At 35.4% G+C, this 20999-nt stretch overlaps 1 protein-coding gene across 1 annotated transcript in view; it reads left to right on the top strand.

The window, feature by feature from the left end:
• Positions 1–19732, top strand: part of LOC144434289 (MAM and LDL-receptor class A domain-containing protein 1-like) — a 29053-nt gene extending 9321 nt beyond the window's left edge. The window contains exons 3-23 of the mRNA XM_078122742.1: positions 1154–1336; positions 1965–2123; positions 2477–2668; positions 3874–4008; positions 5503–5619; positions 8401–8637; positions 9109–9252; positions 9550–9695; positions 10501–10617; positions 11318–11516; positions 12650–12787; positions 13454–13579; positions 14063–14193; positions 14692–14776; positions 15090–15212; positions 15623–15876; positions 16471–16635; positions 17412–17652; positions 18136–18270; positions 18468–18733; positions 19607–19732. Coding sequence (XP_077978868.1) covers positions 1154–1336; positions 1965–2123; positions 2477–2668; positions 3874–4008; positions 5503–5619; positions 8401–8637; positions 9109–9252; positions 9550–9695; positions 10501–10617; positions 11318–11516; positions 12650–12787; positions 13454–13579; positions 14063–14193; positions 14692–14776; positions 15090–15212; positions 15623–15876; positions 16471–16635; positions 17412–17652; positions 18136–18270; positions 18468–18733; positions 19607–19732 — 3419 coding nt within the window. The remainder of the gene's footprint in view (positions 1–1153; positions 1337–1964; positions 2124–2476; positions 2669–3873; positions 4009–5502; positions 5620–8400; positions 8638–9108; positions 9253–9549; positions 9696–10500; positions 10618–11317; positions 11517–12649; positions 12788–13453; positions 13580–14062; positions 14194–14691; positions 14777–15089; positions 15213–15622; positions 15877–16470; positions 16636–17411; positions 17653–18135; positions 18271–18467; positions 18734–19606) is intronic.
• The last annotated feature ends 1267 nt before the right edge of the window (positions 19733–20999 follow it).

Consider the following 20999-nt stretch of genomic DNA (forward strand, 5'->3'; position numbering starts at 1 on the left):
TAGTTAGTTTACATATGATTGTTTACATGTTTTGTTGTTAATGTTAGATATATTTTAGTATATCCTTGACCATAGATTATGTTATGTAAAACGTAATTTTGATGAAATAACTAGACTATTTCTGGATGTCCCTGATATTTTGGTTTATTGGTTCTATATGTTGATTAATGGAAGTATGGTTATACTTCCATGGTTGATTCATGGAGGTTGATTTGAGCATGGAGGTATAAGGGGGAGACCTTCATGAATGAATTGAGGTAATATATCTTTGTATAATGTAATGGTAATATATGCATTATTATGTCAAATAAGCTAATTATGGTAACTGTATACACCATAGAGGTAGAATCTACATGTACCTCCATGACTATAGAACACTGCCTTTAATCTGTATATTCGATGTCATTTGTTCTCCATTGCTTGAGGGACACTAATCACAGCATATAGTTAGTTACATGTACAAAGTATAGCATCAGTACCATTGTACCACAGACAAGTAACTTACTTGTCTGTGATTGTAAATGTGCAATATTGTTGGTTGCAGTATCAGTACATCTTTGTGATAGATGCATTCAGATATTGTTTCATATACTATGATAACCACTAAACCACCAATAACCTAAGTTTGAAATTATGATACATACATGTATGTTACATTTAAAGGCAGTCTATGGGGTTTTTAGGCCAGGTTTGCTAGTCCTATGCAGTAATGACAGACTGAGTGTATAGTAAACAGTAGCCATTCATCGAATGAGACATATTTGCTTCTGCTTCTGCTTGATAGTGTACAAAACACTTGAGGTTATCACACAAAGGTCAGTGTGGTACTGAAGTGATGTGATGAGTTTTCTTGATACTACCATCACCTCTGAAAACTCTTTTTCCTATGTTGTTGTGTATGTGGTGACCAGCATATCAATGTACACTTTGTCAATGCTGTCTGTCAATATTCATCTTCTTTTTTTGAGGCCGTCCATGATGGTCATAGCCTTCATCTTATTTGCGTGACCACATACTGCTCAAATACTTGTTACCTTTGAAACTTTTATTGCTGTCAACCTTTCACAATGACCATAAATGTTTCAATAAAAGAGAATTTTTCTCAATGCATTTAATAATTATACAGGAATTGACATTATTGTTTTGTTTGCAGTTTCTCCAACACCAGGCAGGAATACAGAATTGGAATGTGATTTTGAAGCTGGTGATACATGTAATTGGTACCAAGATCCAGGTGGTATAGGCTTGGAACAACTATGGGATGTAGAGCAAGGAAAGACTGGATTGACATCAAGATCTGGCCCACCAACCGATCATACCACTCAAACATCAGATGGTAAATATTATGGGAGTACTAGTATAGCAAATTAAAATGTGTTTTTCTGTAAATAATGATTATTCTGACATATTAGATGACAATGTCATTCAAACTTAGAATAAAGGTGAGACTCTATAATAATTATCAGGTCATTAAAGCATAAATCATTAAGCATCATTTTCAACTTAGTGAATTTCTAATATAATAAATACATATTAGTAAGGGTGATCTTTTAAATTCTATGTTACTCAAAAATTGTTGATATACTGTCACTTTTGGTATGATGTATGAATTGTGAGTGAGACCTCTATCAGTTGTTAGACAATCACATGATTCAATAAAAAAGATGATACAAAATAAAAAGATGCAAAAAATATGGCTTCTATCGCTCTCCTTTTCAGGGTGGTATCGTATGCCACTGTTCACTAAGACCTACAACTGATAAACTTGAACCTTTCCAGAGGGGTAGACCTCATGTTTACATATCAACTAAGTTTGCAACTGTTCACTTTCCTTCTCAGAGTGGTATGCAGCTGCTCACTAAGACCTTCAACTCACACATGAACACTTGAACTTTTTCAAGGCAATATGCTTCTGTTTATATAACTTTGCAACTGGGTTTGATATATTTCACTCTCCTTTTTAGGGTGGTATGCTGCGGTTCACTTGACCACACAACTGGTAAATGCTAAGACAACCCTTATCAGTACTGAACAGTCTCAGACATTGTGTCTGTCATTCTGGTATCACATGAGTGGTAGTCTGGTAGGAGTACTTGAAGTCATTAAAGACACAGGTGGAATATGTAAGTAGTTTATCACATGAGTGGTAGTCTGGTAAGAACACTTGAAGTCATTAAAGACACAGGTGGACTTTATGAGGTCAGTGGTAGTCTGATAGGAACACTTGAAGTCATTAAAGATACATGTGACGCTTGTCAGTATTCCCACTCTGTACAGAAAGTGAAACTGCTTCTATCTATCTACTAGAACAACAACTGGGGCAATAAAGTGTTGCCAGTTGAATGATTTTCATTTTAATTCCTGAATTGCTATGTTAGAAGTACATGTACTGGAAAAGTAAATCACTTTTCATTTACTATCCTTGTGTGTTCTAGTGACTAGTAGTATACTAATTCTCCATGTATTGTTATTTTAGTACCCGGTGGAGATACTCTGTGGACAAGAACTGGAGATCAGGGTCACAATTGGATTTATGCCCAGGTCTTAGTAGAACATTCTGGTATTCAATCTTACCAACTACTTATAGAAACTACAGCATTTGCCAATAACATTGGTTATATTGCCATTGATGATATTGTAGCGTACTATGAAGAATGTCCACCACTAGGTGAGTATTGTCATCTTTGGTCTTTAAGTTGTCTCTTTCAACAGCTGCACCCTTTAATAAGTTGTCATACAGTACCCTGGTACATTATTTTTGTTAAGGCTTGGGAACCTCTGTAACAGAAAGGGGGATGTCTTGTAAAACTGGTTATCTTTCCCATACATTATATGACCCTGGTAATCGTGGCTTCGGTTTATTAAGATAGACACAAACCCAAACTATTGTTCTTCAATGTGGTAGATTAGCAAGTAGGTGATAACTGTTTCTCTGTTGAGCGATTCTAATCAAGCTCTGATCAAGATAGTGTAAACATTGGAAGTCCCAAAACAGTACACTGCAAGTTAATGGAACCAGCTTTCTTAGAACCACCCTGCTGAGACTATAATTAAACCAACATCCATTGAATAGCTTATCAATCTTGTATCAACATGTTGCGACAATTGTTTTAGTTTGTCAACTTTGTGTATGTCTTAGCAGTCTGAGGTCTTCGTAAACCGAAGCCTTGATTACCAGAGGAATACCATAGTTTTGTTTGGGAACTCTTAGTGCTAGAGTGACTAGGGACTTCAGTTAGACTTTACCTTCTTACCACCCTTTATCAAAACACTGTCATAGTATAGTCATGGAGGGATAGATAGGTGTAGTCCTATTAAAATCCTAACTCTGATTGTCAGTGACTTAAAAGTTACATCTTTCATCAATATAATGCTGTTATGTAGAGATAGATGAGTACAGTCCAGTAAAATGTCAGCCTGAATGATAGAATATTATGGGGTAAACATTTGTATAGTGCCATATATCTACAAATTTAGTGCTCATAGGGTCTTCACAGAATAAGAGGTGAACAAAATTTATAAAAGTACAGAAACACTAAAAGAAATTTAGACTTGAAAATTGAATTGAAAGTTAAAATGAAAATGCCAGATGCTGAGATACTTTCTATAAAAGGACAATTCTGTAACATAGATGTAGCAACATAAATGTGTATAAATTGCAATGATTGTTGACAGTTGTTTGAAACCAATTTCACACAACTGTACATTGTATGTCATCTCTAAGTGGTCAAAGATGTCATACAAAAGCATTACCAACAGCTTTTGACTAAAACATCTAGTATTGTTCACTCACTGGGTGATTTTTAACTTTGCTGAGTTCTTAACTAAAACATCTAACATTGTTTACTCACTTCATGATTGTTAACATTACAGAGGAATGTGGGTTTGAGGAAACAGATTGGTGTGGTTTTGAGAATGACCCAATCCTTAACTTAGAATGGGATAGAATTCAAGCTGTGGCTCATGCAGGTGGACCAGGTCAGGATCAGACATTACAAACTGACCAAGGTTAGTACAGCAGGTTATCAATTCATATCACCTGCATAGTGACTGAAGAATTTCAGAGATTGGATGATAGCCATACAATCATTTGTCACAGAGTTGCTGTAGCCATGATGTTAGTGTTATCTAACATCAATAGAACATGTCTATTGAAGGAATACAAATACAAAATTGAAAGTGCTAACTTAAACTTCTCAATTTAATGAAAAGTGACAACTACCTTACTATGTCAATAAATTATGCTCACAAGTAGAATTGCTGTAATTACATGTATGTGTGTGTGCATGCATGCATGCATGCATGCATATGTGTGTGTGTGTTTGTTTGTGTGTAAAATTGTGCTGTGTCATGGGTTGTTTGTACCCTGGATGTAATCAGTGTGACAATATCAGTACAACTGTGATGCCATCATGATAATGAATGATAAGAAACATATACTGTATTCAGAACACAATGACTCATTGTTACATGATAACTAGCATTAGCAATTGATACGTACCAAAACTCTGCTGGAATTTTAATTATTTCACACTTTGTAGTACACCACTCCCTCTAGGCAAAACAAAATACATTTTCTGACATAAATCGATCCTGTTGAGTTAGATGTAGATAAATAGTACAAACAAACAAACATCTGTTTGTCAACAAATTACTGAAGCTGAACTTGTAACATTGACACTATCACTCAAACATGGTCTCCATTCAAGAAAACAAATAAAAGTAGTTATACATACTCAGAAAGTACCGTTACTCACAAAATTTGAAAGCATATACAACTACACGTAAGACATACATTTGTAACTTACTTAGTGTCTTTGAAATATAGTACTCTGATTTCATACAAATAGTTATTAATAAAGGTTATACTAGTCTGATAATTGTGATAATCTTTATAGAAGTCCAAATACAATTTTGGAAATTGGTTATTGTTGCCATTTTGCAATATGCCCAAGTGTTCTAGTACCAAGGGAAAACCTACTGTGTTCAGTTCTGCAGAGTCAAACTAAATACAGACCCAGTTAATGAAATAAAACCCAGACTGCAGTGGTAAGAAGCAAATGAGCTAACAACCAACATTGATTTAGGCTATACCCATAACTCTCACCCAGGATAACACTAACGATTTTGTATTCAAATGTAAACCTATATTACATGTATGATTTAAAATAGCAACATCTGAACCATAGCTCAGATACTTCTCATTCCATTGTGTGATGTAAATATAATTACCATATTCAGAGGTTCTAGTACATTATTCATATTGGTTGATGTTGACTATAGTCTCATTATGATTATTATCAAAACTCTTTGAAAAACTTTGGTTCACGATAACGTAACCACAAGGGCAAAATCTTTCATTACCTACTGCTATAATTACAGACGAACATAGCTGACAAAACATAGAGGCAACTCTGTATTCTCTGTATGGTGGAGCTCTTTAGTATCTTTTGTGACACTTTCACAATCAAGTTATTCAATTTATTTATTATATTTCTTCAGGTCATTACATGTATATTGATGCCTTAGGTCAACCTCAAGGTGAGGTTGCCAGACTATTGAGTCCCATGTACAAAGGTTCACAAGAAAAGTGTGTCAAGTTTTGGTACCATATATCAGGTAGGTGATCCTATTTGAAATAGTCTAATATTTAACTTGGAGTGTCACAAGAACTACTGTTTTGATACCATGCAATAAGTGGGTAATGCTATTTGAAACGAGGTTGGTTTTTAACCAGGAAAGAGGAATAGTTATTAAAATTCATGTCATTTATGAACAAATCTGCTCTTAGAGAACTTTCTTACCATTTATATTTGAACACTGTGGTTTTACGACAAAATACAATATGGCCCATTGAATGAAGCGCTACTCGGAAAGTTGGACCGGAAGTTGTGGAGGTCGACTTTTTCACAATAGCACTGTGTAGGAGCTTGATAAGGTGGATGATGTTATTTGAAATGTAGTCTGAAATTGAACTGAGAGAGTAACAAAAACCAACAAGTGTTGGTGTTAGTTAGACATGCCTCTATGATAAGGTCATATATAAGGTCACACATGTTAGCAATTGTAAACGCCCTCACAGAAACATCCTGTATGTTCGATACTACTCATCTCCGGTATACAATATGTCAACCAAGTCCCCAACCAAATAAATGTAGTAATGACAACATCAGTCTATCTTGAGTCACCCTTGTTCATCCAGGCCCAAGTGATAACACATCACAATATTAGAGTATTTTAAACAATTCATCAATGCTATATTTAACATTTGATCTCTTCACTTTGTAGCCATAATGGTTTGCAAAATACCGCTGTATGTTTAACAGTTAGCTGTAAACTATTCCCATGTACATTTGTATAATATTATGAATATCAGTTGGCCAAGAACAAAACAAGACTAAATTGTTCACAATTGTATGAATGATCTTGAAGAATGATACTAGTATTGTTTGTTTGGAGTCTACCTAGTACATTGTTTACTTGTTGCAATACATGCTCTGTGGAGATGTTGCAATGGTTTGTACTTGTTGCAGTATAGGATGTGCTATGTGGAGATGTTGCAATGTTTAGTACTTGTTGCAGTATAGGATGTGCTATGTGGAGATGTTGCAATGTTTTATACTTGTTGCTGTATAGGATGTGCTATGTGGAGATGTTGCAATGTTTTGTACTTGGTGCAGTACATGCTCTGTGGAGATGTTGCAATGTTTTGTACTTGTTGCAGTATAGGATGTGCTATGTGGAGATGTTGCAATGTTTTGTACTTGTTGCAGTATAGGATGTGCTATGTGGAGATGTTGCAATGTTTTGTACTTGTTGAAGTATAGGATGTGCTATGTGGAGATGTTGCAATGTTTTGTACTTGTTGCAGTATAGGATGTGCTATGTGGAGATGTTGCAATGTTTTGTACTTGTTGCAGTATAGGATGTGCTATGTGGAGATGCAATGTTTTGTACTTGTTGCAGTATAGGATGTGCTATGTGGAGATGTTGCAATGTTTTGTACTTGTTGCAATACATGCTATGTGGAGATGTTGCAATGTTTTGTACTTGTTGCAGTATAGGATGTGCTATGTGGAGATGTTGCAATGTTTTGTACTTGTTGAAGTATAGGATGTGCTATGTGGAGATGTTGCAATGTTTTGTACTTGGTGCAGTACATGCTCTGTGGAGATGTTGCAATGTTTTGTACTTGTTGCAGTATAGGATGTGCTATGTGGAGATGTTGCAATGTTTTGTACTTGTTGCAGTATAGGATGTGCTATGTGGAGATGTTGCAATGTTTTGTACTTGTTGAAGTATAGGATGTGCTATGTGGAGATGTTGCAATGTTTTGTACTTGTTGCAGTATAGGATGTGCTATGTGGAGATGTTGCAATGTTTTGTACTTGTTGAAGTATAGGATGTGCTATGTGGAGATGTTGCAATGTTTTGTACTTGTTGAAGTATAGGATGTGCTATGTGGAGATGTTGCAATGTTTTGTACTTGTTGCAGTATAGGATGTGCTATGTGGAGATGTTGCAATGTTTTGTACTTGTTGCAGTATAGGATGTGCTATGTGGAGATGTTGCAATGTTTTGTACTTGTTGCAGTAAAATACATGTGCTCTGGGAAGATGCAATGTTTTGTACTTGTTGCAGTATTAGACGTGCTTAGGGAGGTGTTGCAATGTTTTTCAAGTCTGTGATTGGTACTTTGAGTTCTATACATCATGTGATCAACAGAGCTCACAATGTCTAGTTAGCCATAGAACAAAATGTACATTTTAAATCTAGTATTTGTTGTATATTGATTCACAACCAGATTTAATCATAGCATATTTAGTTCGCTTGAGAATTTCAAATATTTGGCAATGTGCTCTGCAAATTGTTTTAACCAATTTCACACAACTGCAAATGCAAGAGCATAACTGAATGTTTGCTACTAGAAGAACCACTATCCATAGTTCACTCCCTGCCACTAGATGGCGTAGTCGTAGCAGATTTGGACTGTACATGTATATGGCAATATATTTACACAACTTAATTGATTGTACCAACCTTGTACTATGCTCTCCTTAAAACTTAAAATCTCTCAGTGGTATTTCAAAATGCTACCCTTCTAATGAAGTCATGCAATTAATAATTGCAATACCATGACAAAGGGTCTACATGTATATGCTGATCTGACCATTGCAAACGTGAATTAAAAAAAAAAAATTGTCCAGTTCAAGAAATTTTTTGTCACTTGGAACATGACAAACATAAATATGGCTACCGTCATATGGATTTACAGGAAATCATTGAATGTGAACCTTGCTAAAAATGGTTTCATCATAATATTTAGTACTTACTTTTTGAAAACTCAAAATAAAAGCCATAATGTTAAATATATTGTGTTTTTATTGAAATTTTCTGTAGGTGGTGATGGAGCAATATTGAATGTGTACAACTTGGCGAGTGGTCAACAAACACCTGGAGATCTTGTCTATCAGACATCTCATAGTCAAAGCCGATTCTGGAATATTGGTGCAGCTGACTTTAATGCTGCCACAGATTTTCAGATAGTGTATGAAGGCGTGATAGGTCAACAAGGTGTCTATGATATCTCCATTGATGATGTCAAAGTAGAAGATCATCCTTGTACTGGACTCAGAGGTGAGAATAATTATAACTGAATAAATGCAGGAAGATGGATTTATTTTAAAGTGTATTTATGTCATTCAACAATGCACTTTGTCCCCAAACCTAAACTACCTTGGACAAGAGTTCCTGTATTAAACACTTCTCAACGGTAATTACTGCAGTGCATAATAAAAAAACAAACAGAAACATAAACTCTTACATGTATGTTATGGCACTGTCCTCTATGAATATGTAGTACTACATGCAACAAAAACATAAATCACTACATTTATCTTACCCACTCCTCCCACCAGAGGGCGCTAGAGCTGTAGCACATTATTTTTACCAAGAATTCAAACATTATTGTATACTTCTAATGCTTCTAAAATGTCATAACAGCTAACTTAATGTGATTCCACTTGCAAAATCTTGAATATAGTGAAAACTTTGCCAAATAACCCAATGAATTGAAACCTCTTTTTCCATTTCTTGCACATCTTCCAGCTACATGTGACTTTGAGTTTGACATGTGCACCTGGACAAATGTTAAAGACGATGAATTTGATTGGTTGAGGTTTAGTGGAAGTTCAGCTCTGTTATTTGGAATTAGTGGTCCTACATTTGATCACACTACTGGAACACCTGATGGTAAGACAATCCAGAGTCATTCATATCAAATCTGACTTATGTAGTAAATATTTGATTTCGTCGCTAACACAAATACTTGCCCGCAAGGAAGACAATATTAAATGTGGCCATGTGTTCTTTGGGAAACAACAGTGCTCATTTCATCACTAGTAGCAATTTTTTTCCAATATGTAAAAAGTTCAATTCGCTTGGCTATTAATTTAAAAATTCGCTAATTATGAAAAGGACTTTTTAAATTTACTTCATATATTTCTGTTCCCTTTTAAATTTGTTTTCTTCCTCTCTCTCTGTCCATAGGTTGGTACATCTTGTTTGAGAGTGAGTTCCGAAGTCGTGATGAAAAAGCTCGTGTTGTGTCAGATGTTTTTAGTGAGATCAAACCAAGATGTTTTGAATTTTATTATCACATGTATGGCCCCAATGTTGCTCCTGGAGATTTAGCGGTAAGGGAGATTTAGAGAGTTCAAATGAAACTGAGAAAAAAAAAGAACTGATATATTTATTAGTTTTCACATTATGTTCTTTAATTCCAATAAAAGTACATTGTAGTCATGTATTTGATAAACTCATATAAGGCCGAGAAAAAAAAAATTGTTTTGTTCTAGTTATCCGACCCCACCTAGTTTTTCATGCTAAACTTTTTTTACATATTCGAGAAAAAAATAATAAAATTGTGAAGTCTTGCAAGAAATAGTGGATGCGGAAACTGACATCAACTGAAAAAGACAATATAAAATTGTTCTTCCAATCTGTAATGGCCGTACATCTAATAGGGAGAAACCAATAACACAGAGACCATATGGAAAACAATGGAAAACATAACTACCTGAACTAGACACTCACATATGAAAAGAAAAATATGATAAAAATTAAAATAAAAAATCTACCTACCCCACCTATTCTGAAAATGAGCGTAATCAGAACCACACATTTTTTTTGTTATGCCTAATATAAATATAAAATCACCCAAAAAAGTTTCTCATGACAAGAGGCATGAGCGATCAACAATTCCAGGACCTACACAGGATCAACCGAGGGTTTACCAAGGTTAACACAGCCTAGCCATGGCCTACCCAGGGCTTACTCTGTCTACTTAGTGTTTAGCCAGTGACTAGCCAGGGTCTACCCAGGGGGACCTACTATGGTCTTCTCATACCCTACATAATGTTTAGCCAGGGTCTGGCTAGGCCTACTAGTGTTATTAGTACAAACAGGAAACCAACAAGTGTTGTTGTTGATTTATCATAGGTATATGTAGAACATGCAGATTCCTTATATGAGACCCGAGTGTGGTTCCAAACAGGAGACAAAGGTGATAGATGGCATGAAGCACATGTTGATATTGACTTCAACGCCCCTTACAGAGTAAGTACATATTGAAGTTTTATGAAGTGTGTATAACTCTTTGTCAATTGTCTTTTTGCATTTTGTGAAGTGTGTGTACATCTTTGTGGTGTCTGTTTGCATTTTTGACTTTGATCAGATAGTGTCATATGTGATTCTTAGTCCGTTGTGTGGTGTTGTAGGGCAGAGAATTCAAACAGGAGATGAGATTGATTAAAACAGTACCAAAGATATTGATCTGTAGTCACTATAGACCACATTATAATACTGAAATCATCATGGTTGAGTGGTTAGAATTGTTGGCTTTGAAACTGCATGTTGAACCTTTGAGCATTTCTACTGCTGTTTCTGCAGGGATAGCTAAAAGCAAGACTGAACCACTATTGCACTTGATTCAGTCACCCCAGCTGTATAATTGGGGACCTGGTAGGACAGAGGTTGCTATCTGTATGCTTTACTCCTGTTTGTGTATAGAGTTTGCAATGGGTTGTATGCTATGCTCAACAGGGAAGTTAAGGAATTTATATACAAAGTATTTTGCTGATATATGTCAGTGTTCCAGGGGTAATAATTGACACAGTGCTATAATCATAACATTCATTGTGAGAGCTGTTGCTTTAAAAATGTATAAATGTTTCCTATTAATACTATTACTTTATTCATACTACACTTGGATGTTATCTTGAAATATCAAAGTCCTTTAAAATGTATTTTGTTACAGATTGTGATAGAGGGTAAGATTGATACTTCCTTTGGTGGTGATATTGCTGTAGATGACACACGTATGTATGATACACCATGCAGTGAATTACCAACACCTGAACCATTCGTATGTGAAGACGGCCAAGGATCCGTGGATGACTCAGTGAGATGTGATTGGAAAGATGACTGTGCCGATGGATCTGATGAAAGACAATGTGGTATGTTGAAGAATAATACTACCTCAGTAGTATACATATCGGTGTGTTATTTTTTAAGTACCTGACCTACATCATTACCATATAGATACAGGTACAGGTACAGGTACAGGTACAGGTACAGGTACAGGTACAGGTACAGTGCAGGTACAGGTACAGGTACAGTGCAGGTACAGGTACAGGCACAGGTTCAGTGCAGGTACAGGTACATGTACATGTACAGGTACAGGTACAGGTACAGTGCAGGTACAGGTACAGGTACAGGTACAGTGCAGGTACAGGTACAGGTACAGTGCAGGTACAGGTACAGGCACAGGTTCAGTGCAGGTACAGGTACATGTACATGTACAGGTTCAGGTACAGTGCAGGTACAGGTACAGGTACAGGTACAGGTACATGTACAGGTACAGGTACAGTGCAGGTACATCAGGTACAGATACAGGTACAGGTACAGTGCAGGTACAGGTACAGGTACAGGTACAGGTACCGGACCTGGTGCAGATGCAGGTACAGGTACATGTACATATATAGATACATGTATAGATATAGATATAAATATAGATATAAATATAAATATAGATATAGATATAAATATAGATATTGATATAGATACAGGTACAGATACTAACATTAACATTGTACCAATTAAAATCAGTCAATTCAAAAATGTAGAAACAAAATGTATGCAGTTAGCATATCAACCATGTACAGACCAATTGGTCCTTGTAGATATGTGTGATTGCACAGTATGATTGTTATGGAATTTTGCAGTTTTGGGTAAATATGATAACAGAATACTTAAGAGTATTTGCACAAGCAACCACTTGAAGTGTTTTCTGCTGCACTTTCAACTGTGAATGTACAGCCAAGGGAACATACACGGAAAAGACCACAAGTAATAAGTTACACTTGCATTCTCTTACCATGGAGCTCTGTCATATTACTCATATTTGCCAACACTTGTTATGAGTAACCTTGTCTGAAATGCTGTCTTATCTGTCCATAATTTACAATGAAAGATAAAAAATATATGATACATGTATAGTTTTAGTAATATCTGATAAAATTATTTGTAAATTCATCCAAGTGCAGACAGGTTAGTATGTACTGATATTAATTGTCATTTTCTAAATCAGGTGAATGTAACTTTGAGGAAGATCAGTGTCTTTACCGTGATGTAAGTCGTGGTGAATATCAATGGGACAGACTGCAAGGATCAACAGCAACACCAGAAACTGGACCCTCAATAGATTGTGATGTGGGAACCAAAGATGGTAAAGTGAATTCACTATCAAAGATCTCTTCCATTCTATACTTGTATATATCTATAAGTTACACTGAGTAAAGTGATTTTACTTTTTGCCACACTTATCTATTACCATACATATCATGTCTGAAATAACACTGTTTCATTTCATTATAAACATAGTATGTGGCCCATCTAACATTGTCAATTGTAAACAGTGTTGTCAGCTGACTAAAAGCCATGTAATAACTGTGATGATAGAGCCCTAACTGTTGTAGTGCTCTGTTAGGTCTACAAGATGTGTTATGCAAACTTCTATCATACTAACTATGCACTGGCATGTATACTGACTGACTGTGATTAGAGTGACCATGTACTAGGTTCATAATTAAGGCAAACTAAACAGTGCACAGCGTATATTTACAACTGGTGCCTGATATGTATGCTATAAATGATTATGACAGTGGAATCTTTTAACTTGGGTGTTACAGGTTGTATATCGTCATAAAAGTACACTGGGGGTCAGACACTCACTGTGATTTTGCAATAAAACTGTGATTTTCATTGATGAGAATACTACCAATCACTTGGAGACATAAATTTTTCAGTTCAATAGTCGAAGACAGGTTTCACAGTATTGTAGTTAACATTGAAGACTTTCCAGACTTCAAAACCTGTCTGTTCATTTTTACAGGTCATTACATGGCAGTAGAGGCTTCTGATGGTAACATTCTCAGTTATGCTGTGTTAGATGGACCCAAAGTAAAAGAGTGCAGTACTACATGTGAAGTACAGTTTTGTTATCATATGTATGGAGATGGTAAGAACCCCTCACAGTTGAAAACCGCTTGATTAATCTATGGATGTTTTAGATAGTTATGGTTGCCTACATTTTGTAACACATTTTTTGAAAGCAGAGATAAAAGTTACCTTTTCGGAATCTGGTTTGTGGCAACAACCTAGTTAATCTGAGTCATTCAGACATCAGCGTATAACATTATGCAACCTGGTATTAAATTAAACTCCCAGTGGAGTAACCTGACAGTAGACTGTGGTTGTAAATATAGGTGTAAGTTTTGAAAATTACACAACACATAAGTCAAGTTGAACGTAATAAACAGACTCAATCTCTTTGTTGTACTTTGCAGTTTTTGTAGTAATGCAACATTGATCAAAGTTTTATAAATTTTCAAGAACAGGAAATTTTTATCAGATTTTAATCAGATTGGGTCATTGTACCATAATATTGTTTGTATCTTTGTTTTTAAAATCTGGTATTAGAATGATTTTGTTTTTCATGCAGAAACTGGTAGATTAGAAGTGTACTACATTGAAAACAACCTTGAAACACGTATCTTGGCTCTGAATGGTGACCAAGGTGATATATGGAGAGATGGTATAGTGATAGTTGGCCGTGTTGCTACTGATTGGCAGGTAAGATAGTGATAGTTGGCTGTGTTGCTACAGATTGGCAGGTAAGATAGTGATAGTTGGCTGTGTTGCTACAGATTGGCAGGTAAGATAGTGATAGTTGGCTGTGTTGCTACATATTTGTAGATAAGGTATTGATAAATGGCTGTGTGTATGTGTGTGTGCATGCATATTTGTGTGCATGCATGTGTGTGTGTGTACGTGCATGTACGTATGTATAATTTATGTAACTATGTATGTATGTGTGTGTGTGTGTATGTATGTATGTACTATAATGTATGTATGTATGTATGTATGTATGTATGTATGTATGTATGTATGTATATTTGTATGTATCTACATACGTGCATACATGTGTGACTTCCAATTCCATGGCCACATGCACTAATATTCCTTAGATTGGGAAAGCATCTGTGAAAAGGCATGTACATTTTTTGCTTTTCTGTGAGAATTTTTGTACTGTATACATATATTGACATTTTATTTTTTATTTTCCTTCAGCTTGCATTCCGAGGAAAGCGTTTACTGGGTGAAAAGGGAGACATAGCCATTGATGACATTCATCTGATTAATTGTGATTTCCCTGGTAAGATTTAGAAGAATATAAAATATCAAACTAACAGTTCAGTAGAAATTTAGACTAGCTAAGTTGATTGAATGCAAGGCATGCTATATATGGTGATAATGCCATTAATGGTGATGAAAGATATAGTAAGGATATCTAAAAAAGCATTGTATTGAAAAACCAAATTTTGCTTTTCAGAAGTTGATTCATATCCCTTCAAGTTACCTTTATAGAAATTAAAAGATTTACCAACACACACACATAATATATTTATTTATTGATTTGTGTGCAAGGAGATGAAAATTAATTTGTGTTGGTGACTTTGTTTCATCAGAAATTGAAGCTGACTGTGGGGTTCGGTACCAGTGTGATAGAGGATCCTGTGTGGAAGAAGAACAGCTATGTGATTTCACTGATGACTGTGGTGATTTCTCAGATGAATTACATGAAACATGTAGTAAGTAACTCCTGTCCTATGAACTACATAAAACATAATTTTTAACATGTAGTAAATCTGTTATAACATAAGCATACTATAACTAGTGCAGTCATATCTTGTATGTCAAAGCATTTCCAATGTGATAAACAGCATGTGTGACTTTTGTTATATCTTATGTTAATATGTTTGTTATCTTCTTTAATGATTAGGTAACAAAATCAGGAATTATTCAGGCATCTTTGTTAAAGTTCAAAATGTAATATTTTCCTGTAAATATTTCACTGTGTTTATTGTTATTGTATAGTCTTCATGTAACTGTACACGTTTGCTGAAAATATCCCTAATGTACTACAGTGAGTTGAATGACTACAACTTTTTTGTTGAAAACAATACCATGATGATAATAATTTTTTCTCTTGTTCCATCAGATGACTACACACAGTGTAACTTTGAGTACGGATTTTGTGACTGGACCAATGATTATGATGACAGTTTTGACTGGGAGAGAGAAAAGGGTGAAACTGGATTATTTACATTGACTGGACCAAGTAGAGATCATACACGTAACAATGCAGCCGGGACCTACATTTATATTGATACAAGACCACCTCAAAGAAGTGGTGATAATGCCAGGTTGATCAGTCACAACTTTGAAGGAACAGATGGGTCTGGAAGCTGTGTGGTAGGCATATTGATTGATAGCTTATTGGATGATAGCATATAAATTCTATTTCTCACCTATAAAATCACTAAATGGTCTCGCACCAAAATGTCTGCAGAACTTAAAATCAAAGTTACCAAGCCTACAAGATCTTTGCATTTATGTCATCATATAACACCCAGGTTCTCAGAACATGACTCAAATCATATGGAGATTGGTCTTTCAGCTACACCGCTGCAATTCTTTGGAACCAACTGCTAACCACTATCTGCTGTGCACCCAGTGTTATTGAGAATTTCAAGTCAAGACTAAAGACATACCTTTTTGAGAGAATTTATCTAAATTTGTGATAGTGTATAATGTAAATTTAGTGTCTGTGAACTTGATGGATATCAGGCACTTATATACATATATCTTTAACATATCATTATCTTCACGATTTTGAAATGGGATACAAGCATGCAAAGAATAGTAGTATGGTAGACATATCATGATTGATGGTTGATGCTTTATATTCTTTAAAACATGCCTACATGTTCAAGTAAGACACTTTAGTTGAGGTAAATGAGACTGACTGTCCAGCAGAATAGATCAACTTTTTGTTGTGTTTTCTAGATGAGATTTTACTATCATATGTATGGTAGTAACATTGGATCCTTAAAAATCTACACACGTACAGCAGTTGGAGGACCTCTCACAGAACTATGGTCTCATCACACTCAAGTCGGAGACTTCTTTGTCAAAGTCATGCTCGAAATTACAGAGACAGACAACTTCCAGGTTTGTTGATCAGCATTTATCAGAGCGCAATGTTTTATGTATGTCAGGGACTGCTTTGTTATAAGGTCATGCTAGAAATAAAAGAGACAGATGAGCATTTCTCAGAGGTCTTTAGATTAGACAATTAACTTCCAGATTTGGTGATGAATTTCTTGACAGAATTCTGTAGGGTAAGTTTTATTTTTTGGACAGGTCACAATCTTCATTCCCATGAGCTTCTGAATCATTTTTGTATAATGTACAAAAATGAAAAACAGGTACACAGGGATTTTCCCATATCATGTAACAAACATATTTTTGGCAATGTAGCAGGCCTATTGGAAAAATATATGTCCTCTAACTGGGCTGTGGGGCACATAGCCAGACATGGCTGTACACCTGGTCCCAGTACTAGAATATAGCCACACCCCTAGTACTAGGAGTGCAGTTTTCCCTGTGTATACCAATGTACAGGTGAGCCAATGGAATGGTTCATTGTAGTGGTCATGGTAACCTAGTCCCTTTACACTAATTAAGCCCTATCAAGAAAGAAAAAATATAGCACCTTGCCTGTAATTCAGGAGTACTTCCATTCTCTGCAGTTATATGGGCATTTACAGGTCATATTTCTCAGGGGAGATGTTGTAACCTGAGGATGATGGATAATTTTAATTTTAATCCAGCTAAACACTAAACATGTAATTAGCCCTATTTACATCAGATCACAGAGTATATACTGTCTACTAAGAGAATTGTCTTAGATTTCAATTCTATCATTAACATTTTGTATGTGGTAGGTTATCATTGAAGGCATAGTTGGATTTAGTATTGGAGGTGACATTGCTGTTGATGACGTCACATTTACGCCAGAATGTATACCATTTGATGGAAGTCTACCAGAGGTGACTCCATCACCAACACCACCTTCTCCATGTCCTGGTCAGTTTGTATGTGAGGATGGTGTAACTTGTTTACCGCTAGTACAAGTATGTGACTTCAAAGAACAATGTCCTAGTGGATCTGATGAACTAGTATGTGGTAAGTATATGCAGACATTTCTCAATGTGATAAGATTGGTATGATATATTTTGTTCAATCAGATTTTTGGCTTTTCAATGAATATGACTCAGTAGAGGAAACTGTACACACTTTTTGAAAATCTTGAGTAGGTGATGTAGATTTCAACAGAGGACTGTATGTAAGTGACAAGATTATCCAGTCATTTGAGTACTATAGTACTTAGTAGCTGCTACCATCTCTTTATACACCCCCCCCCCCCACCCCCATGCTTGAAGGAACACACAATCAGCCACAACCGTTCCACACAAACAGACATACATACAAAATCAATACCAAATATACCCCTCAAAGATTACAGGATAAAGCTGCTGTTCTTTTCTTATTTGCAAAAAAGTAGGAATAAATTGTGTTTTATGGGAGAGAAACTTACACTTACTGTGATTATTTTGCATACACTAGATATAAAGACCATTTTCATGTGAATTTCATATTTACTTGTAGGTACATGTGATTTTGAGATTGATACATGTGGCTGGGAAGACACTAGTGCTGGAATGTATACATGGGAGAGATTTCAAGCTGGCACTTCTACATCACTACAGGCTCCTGACAAAGATGCTGCAGGCAGAGATGATGGTCAGTATCAAATGTATACAGTTTGACTATCCAGATTGCTCCTGAAAAGATGACAATCATTTGACATTTGAAACAACATATGGTTTTGTTATTCCTGGCTGTGATTACTAAAAATTATACTCCATTTGGAGAAAGAAGACGCTGTGTTTCAGTAAAGCATAATTTACTCCACAATTCATACATTCATGTTCCAATAGGTCATTACATGTTGGTGGAAGGAAGTGGATCCCGGTTTTACCTCGGAGCTTTCTTAGAAACAATGGTACATGATAACATTGGACAGTGTTGTGTGATGCAACTGTACTACCATATGTCTGGTAATTATAGTGGTAGTTTATTTGTCTACCTACAAGACCCTGATGATAACCTTGCATTGTATATCCTGTACCAACGGTTGGATGACCAGGGTATAGAGTGGCATAGAGCTGATATCTATACAGGAAGTCATGGAAGGCGATGGAGGGTAAGTATATCATAAACTTCTTGAAAAAGTTCACTCAAGTGCAAAAGATTCAAGCCACCTTTTTACTTATTTACTCCTGATTATCATAAAATAATATTTATAGAGAAAAAAGCCAACCCACATTTATTTATAGTATTTAAATGTGAATAATTAAGCAGAGTTGAAAGAAAATGAACCAGGTTCAAACTTCCTTTTAGATTTTGAATATTCACGATAATATCCTCATTCCCTAAGTCATGGCTACTGTTAAAATTTAGGATAGATTTTAGTTAGACTAAGTTTAGTTGTGTTAATACTAATACTAGTCAAGGGACAGGGAGCATACGAAGAGGTAACTATTGTATTACTACTAAATCTGATATGAATAACACACCCTATTATTAAATATGTACAGATATATCAGAAACACAATACATTAAAGACACATGGCTGTGCATGAGCACTGCAGGGCTCCATTTAAATTCTAAGATTGCTAGTCAAATTTAGCAAAGTGAACTGTTTCAGCTATATTTTTCTATTGATGTCCATTGGTTTAACAGAGTACCACCACATACATTTGTAAGTGTATTAGACACAATGTTTAGTAGTCTTTGTGACCTGCACTGCTGCTAGTGCTAGTCTAATTTAGCAAAGTGAACTTTTTCAACTATAATTTTCTATCAATATCCATTGGTCTAACTGACTACCACCTCATGAATTTGGAAGTGTAGACACAATGTTTAGTAGTCTATGTAACCTGGACAAAGTACTGCTATATTTCAAGTCCTGTATGAGAACATCTTATCCTGTATAATGTATGGTGCTGTACAACTCTCTAGTGCAAACAAGTGACTCTGAGAAGATTCTGTAAAAAGTTGTTTTCCTCTTTTATAGTTTGATATTGAGTCGTATCCACTGCTTGGTACTATTGGTGGTAATACAAATGATGTAGCAGTTGATGAAATTAAGTTTATTGATTGTCATCCCGATGATGTCAAAGATACTGTAGCAGGTACTTAGTATTTCTTCTTTTCTGTATTAAAAGCATCAGAACATTATCATTTGTCTATATGTGGTGTTACACGTGATTCACTCCTGCCTTCTCACAACTCAACCACATATTTATTTGCTTGTATCATGACAATGTTGACAAAATATCATTAAGGTAATATTAGTTGATACTTGTTTAATAATATGAAAATGAGTCAGTGAAGTAATGAATGTCATGGAGAATATATTGTTCATGGTTCCAAGAATCAATAGGACAGTACAATTTATCGTTCCAGAGTAACTGTATTGTACTGTAGTGTCCAAATGAAATTTAATATGTCATGTTATGTCTGAGGAATTCAGAAGATTTACTGTGTTTAATAGGTATATAGTATCCCATCACTTTGTAATACGACTGGATGGGTGAAATAGCTATATACAGACACACTTGTGCTGTGTATTATGTTAAAGTATGCCTTGACATATTGCAGAAAATTGTTTCACTCAAAATGAAGGTTGCCATAAAAACTAGAGACCAAATTGTACCCTACAGGCAAAGAATGGGAAAATTACAACAATCTTATATATTTCAATTCCTACAAATAACTTTCCTACTGTTTGTTGAGTACTGATGACATAGAAAAGTGATTTCATCAATTGTTATAAATCTTTTTCAGATATAAGTTGTACCATTGATACAGATCCAGCCTGGTGTGGCTGGATTCAAGTTCTTGATGAGAATGATGACATAGATTTTTGGCATCGCTCCGGACCTACAAATAACGAGGCAACTACTGGTCCAGACAATGATCACACCATGGGGCCATCCGGATCTGGTGACTATTTATCATTATACCTTTTTACTAGGTTTCTGATCAAATAACCCCTGAAGGCAGATCAACTGTAACACTAATTATTTAGTATTTCCCTTGCTATGCAGAGATAAAACAGCTTTTCTGTTTTCCTTAAAATGGCATTCTAAATCAGACAATGATTAAAACTGTGTAACTTGTTGAATTTTAATATGAAAAGTTAGTTATTGTGTTAAAAAATGTATATGTTTTTGTATTTTAATGCTTGCTTGATAGTACTAAAATTTGGTGAGTGAAAGGGGCTTCCCATAACTTCTTAATTTGAAGCCTGACTTCCAAATACAAACACATATTTTGTTGATGTTATGTAAGGCATGTATCGCATCAGTTGTCTTAGTGTAACATGTCTACAAACTCAATGCTATGTATACTGCTTGTTATGTAATAACACTAATATCTCCATCTTTTTAATGATCATCATCTAG

The sequence above is a fragment of the Glandiceps talaboti genome, chromosome 4 (genome assembly GCF_964340395.1).
Source record: "Glandiceps talaboti chromosome 4, keGlaTala1.1, whole genome shotgun sequence".
Classification (NCBI taxonomy): Eukaryota; Metazoa; Hemichordata; class Enteropneusta; family Spengelidae; genus Glandiceps; species Glandiceps talaboti.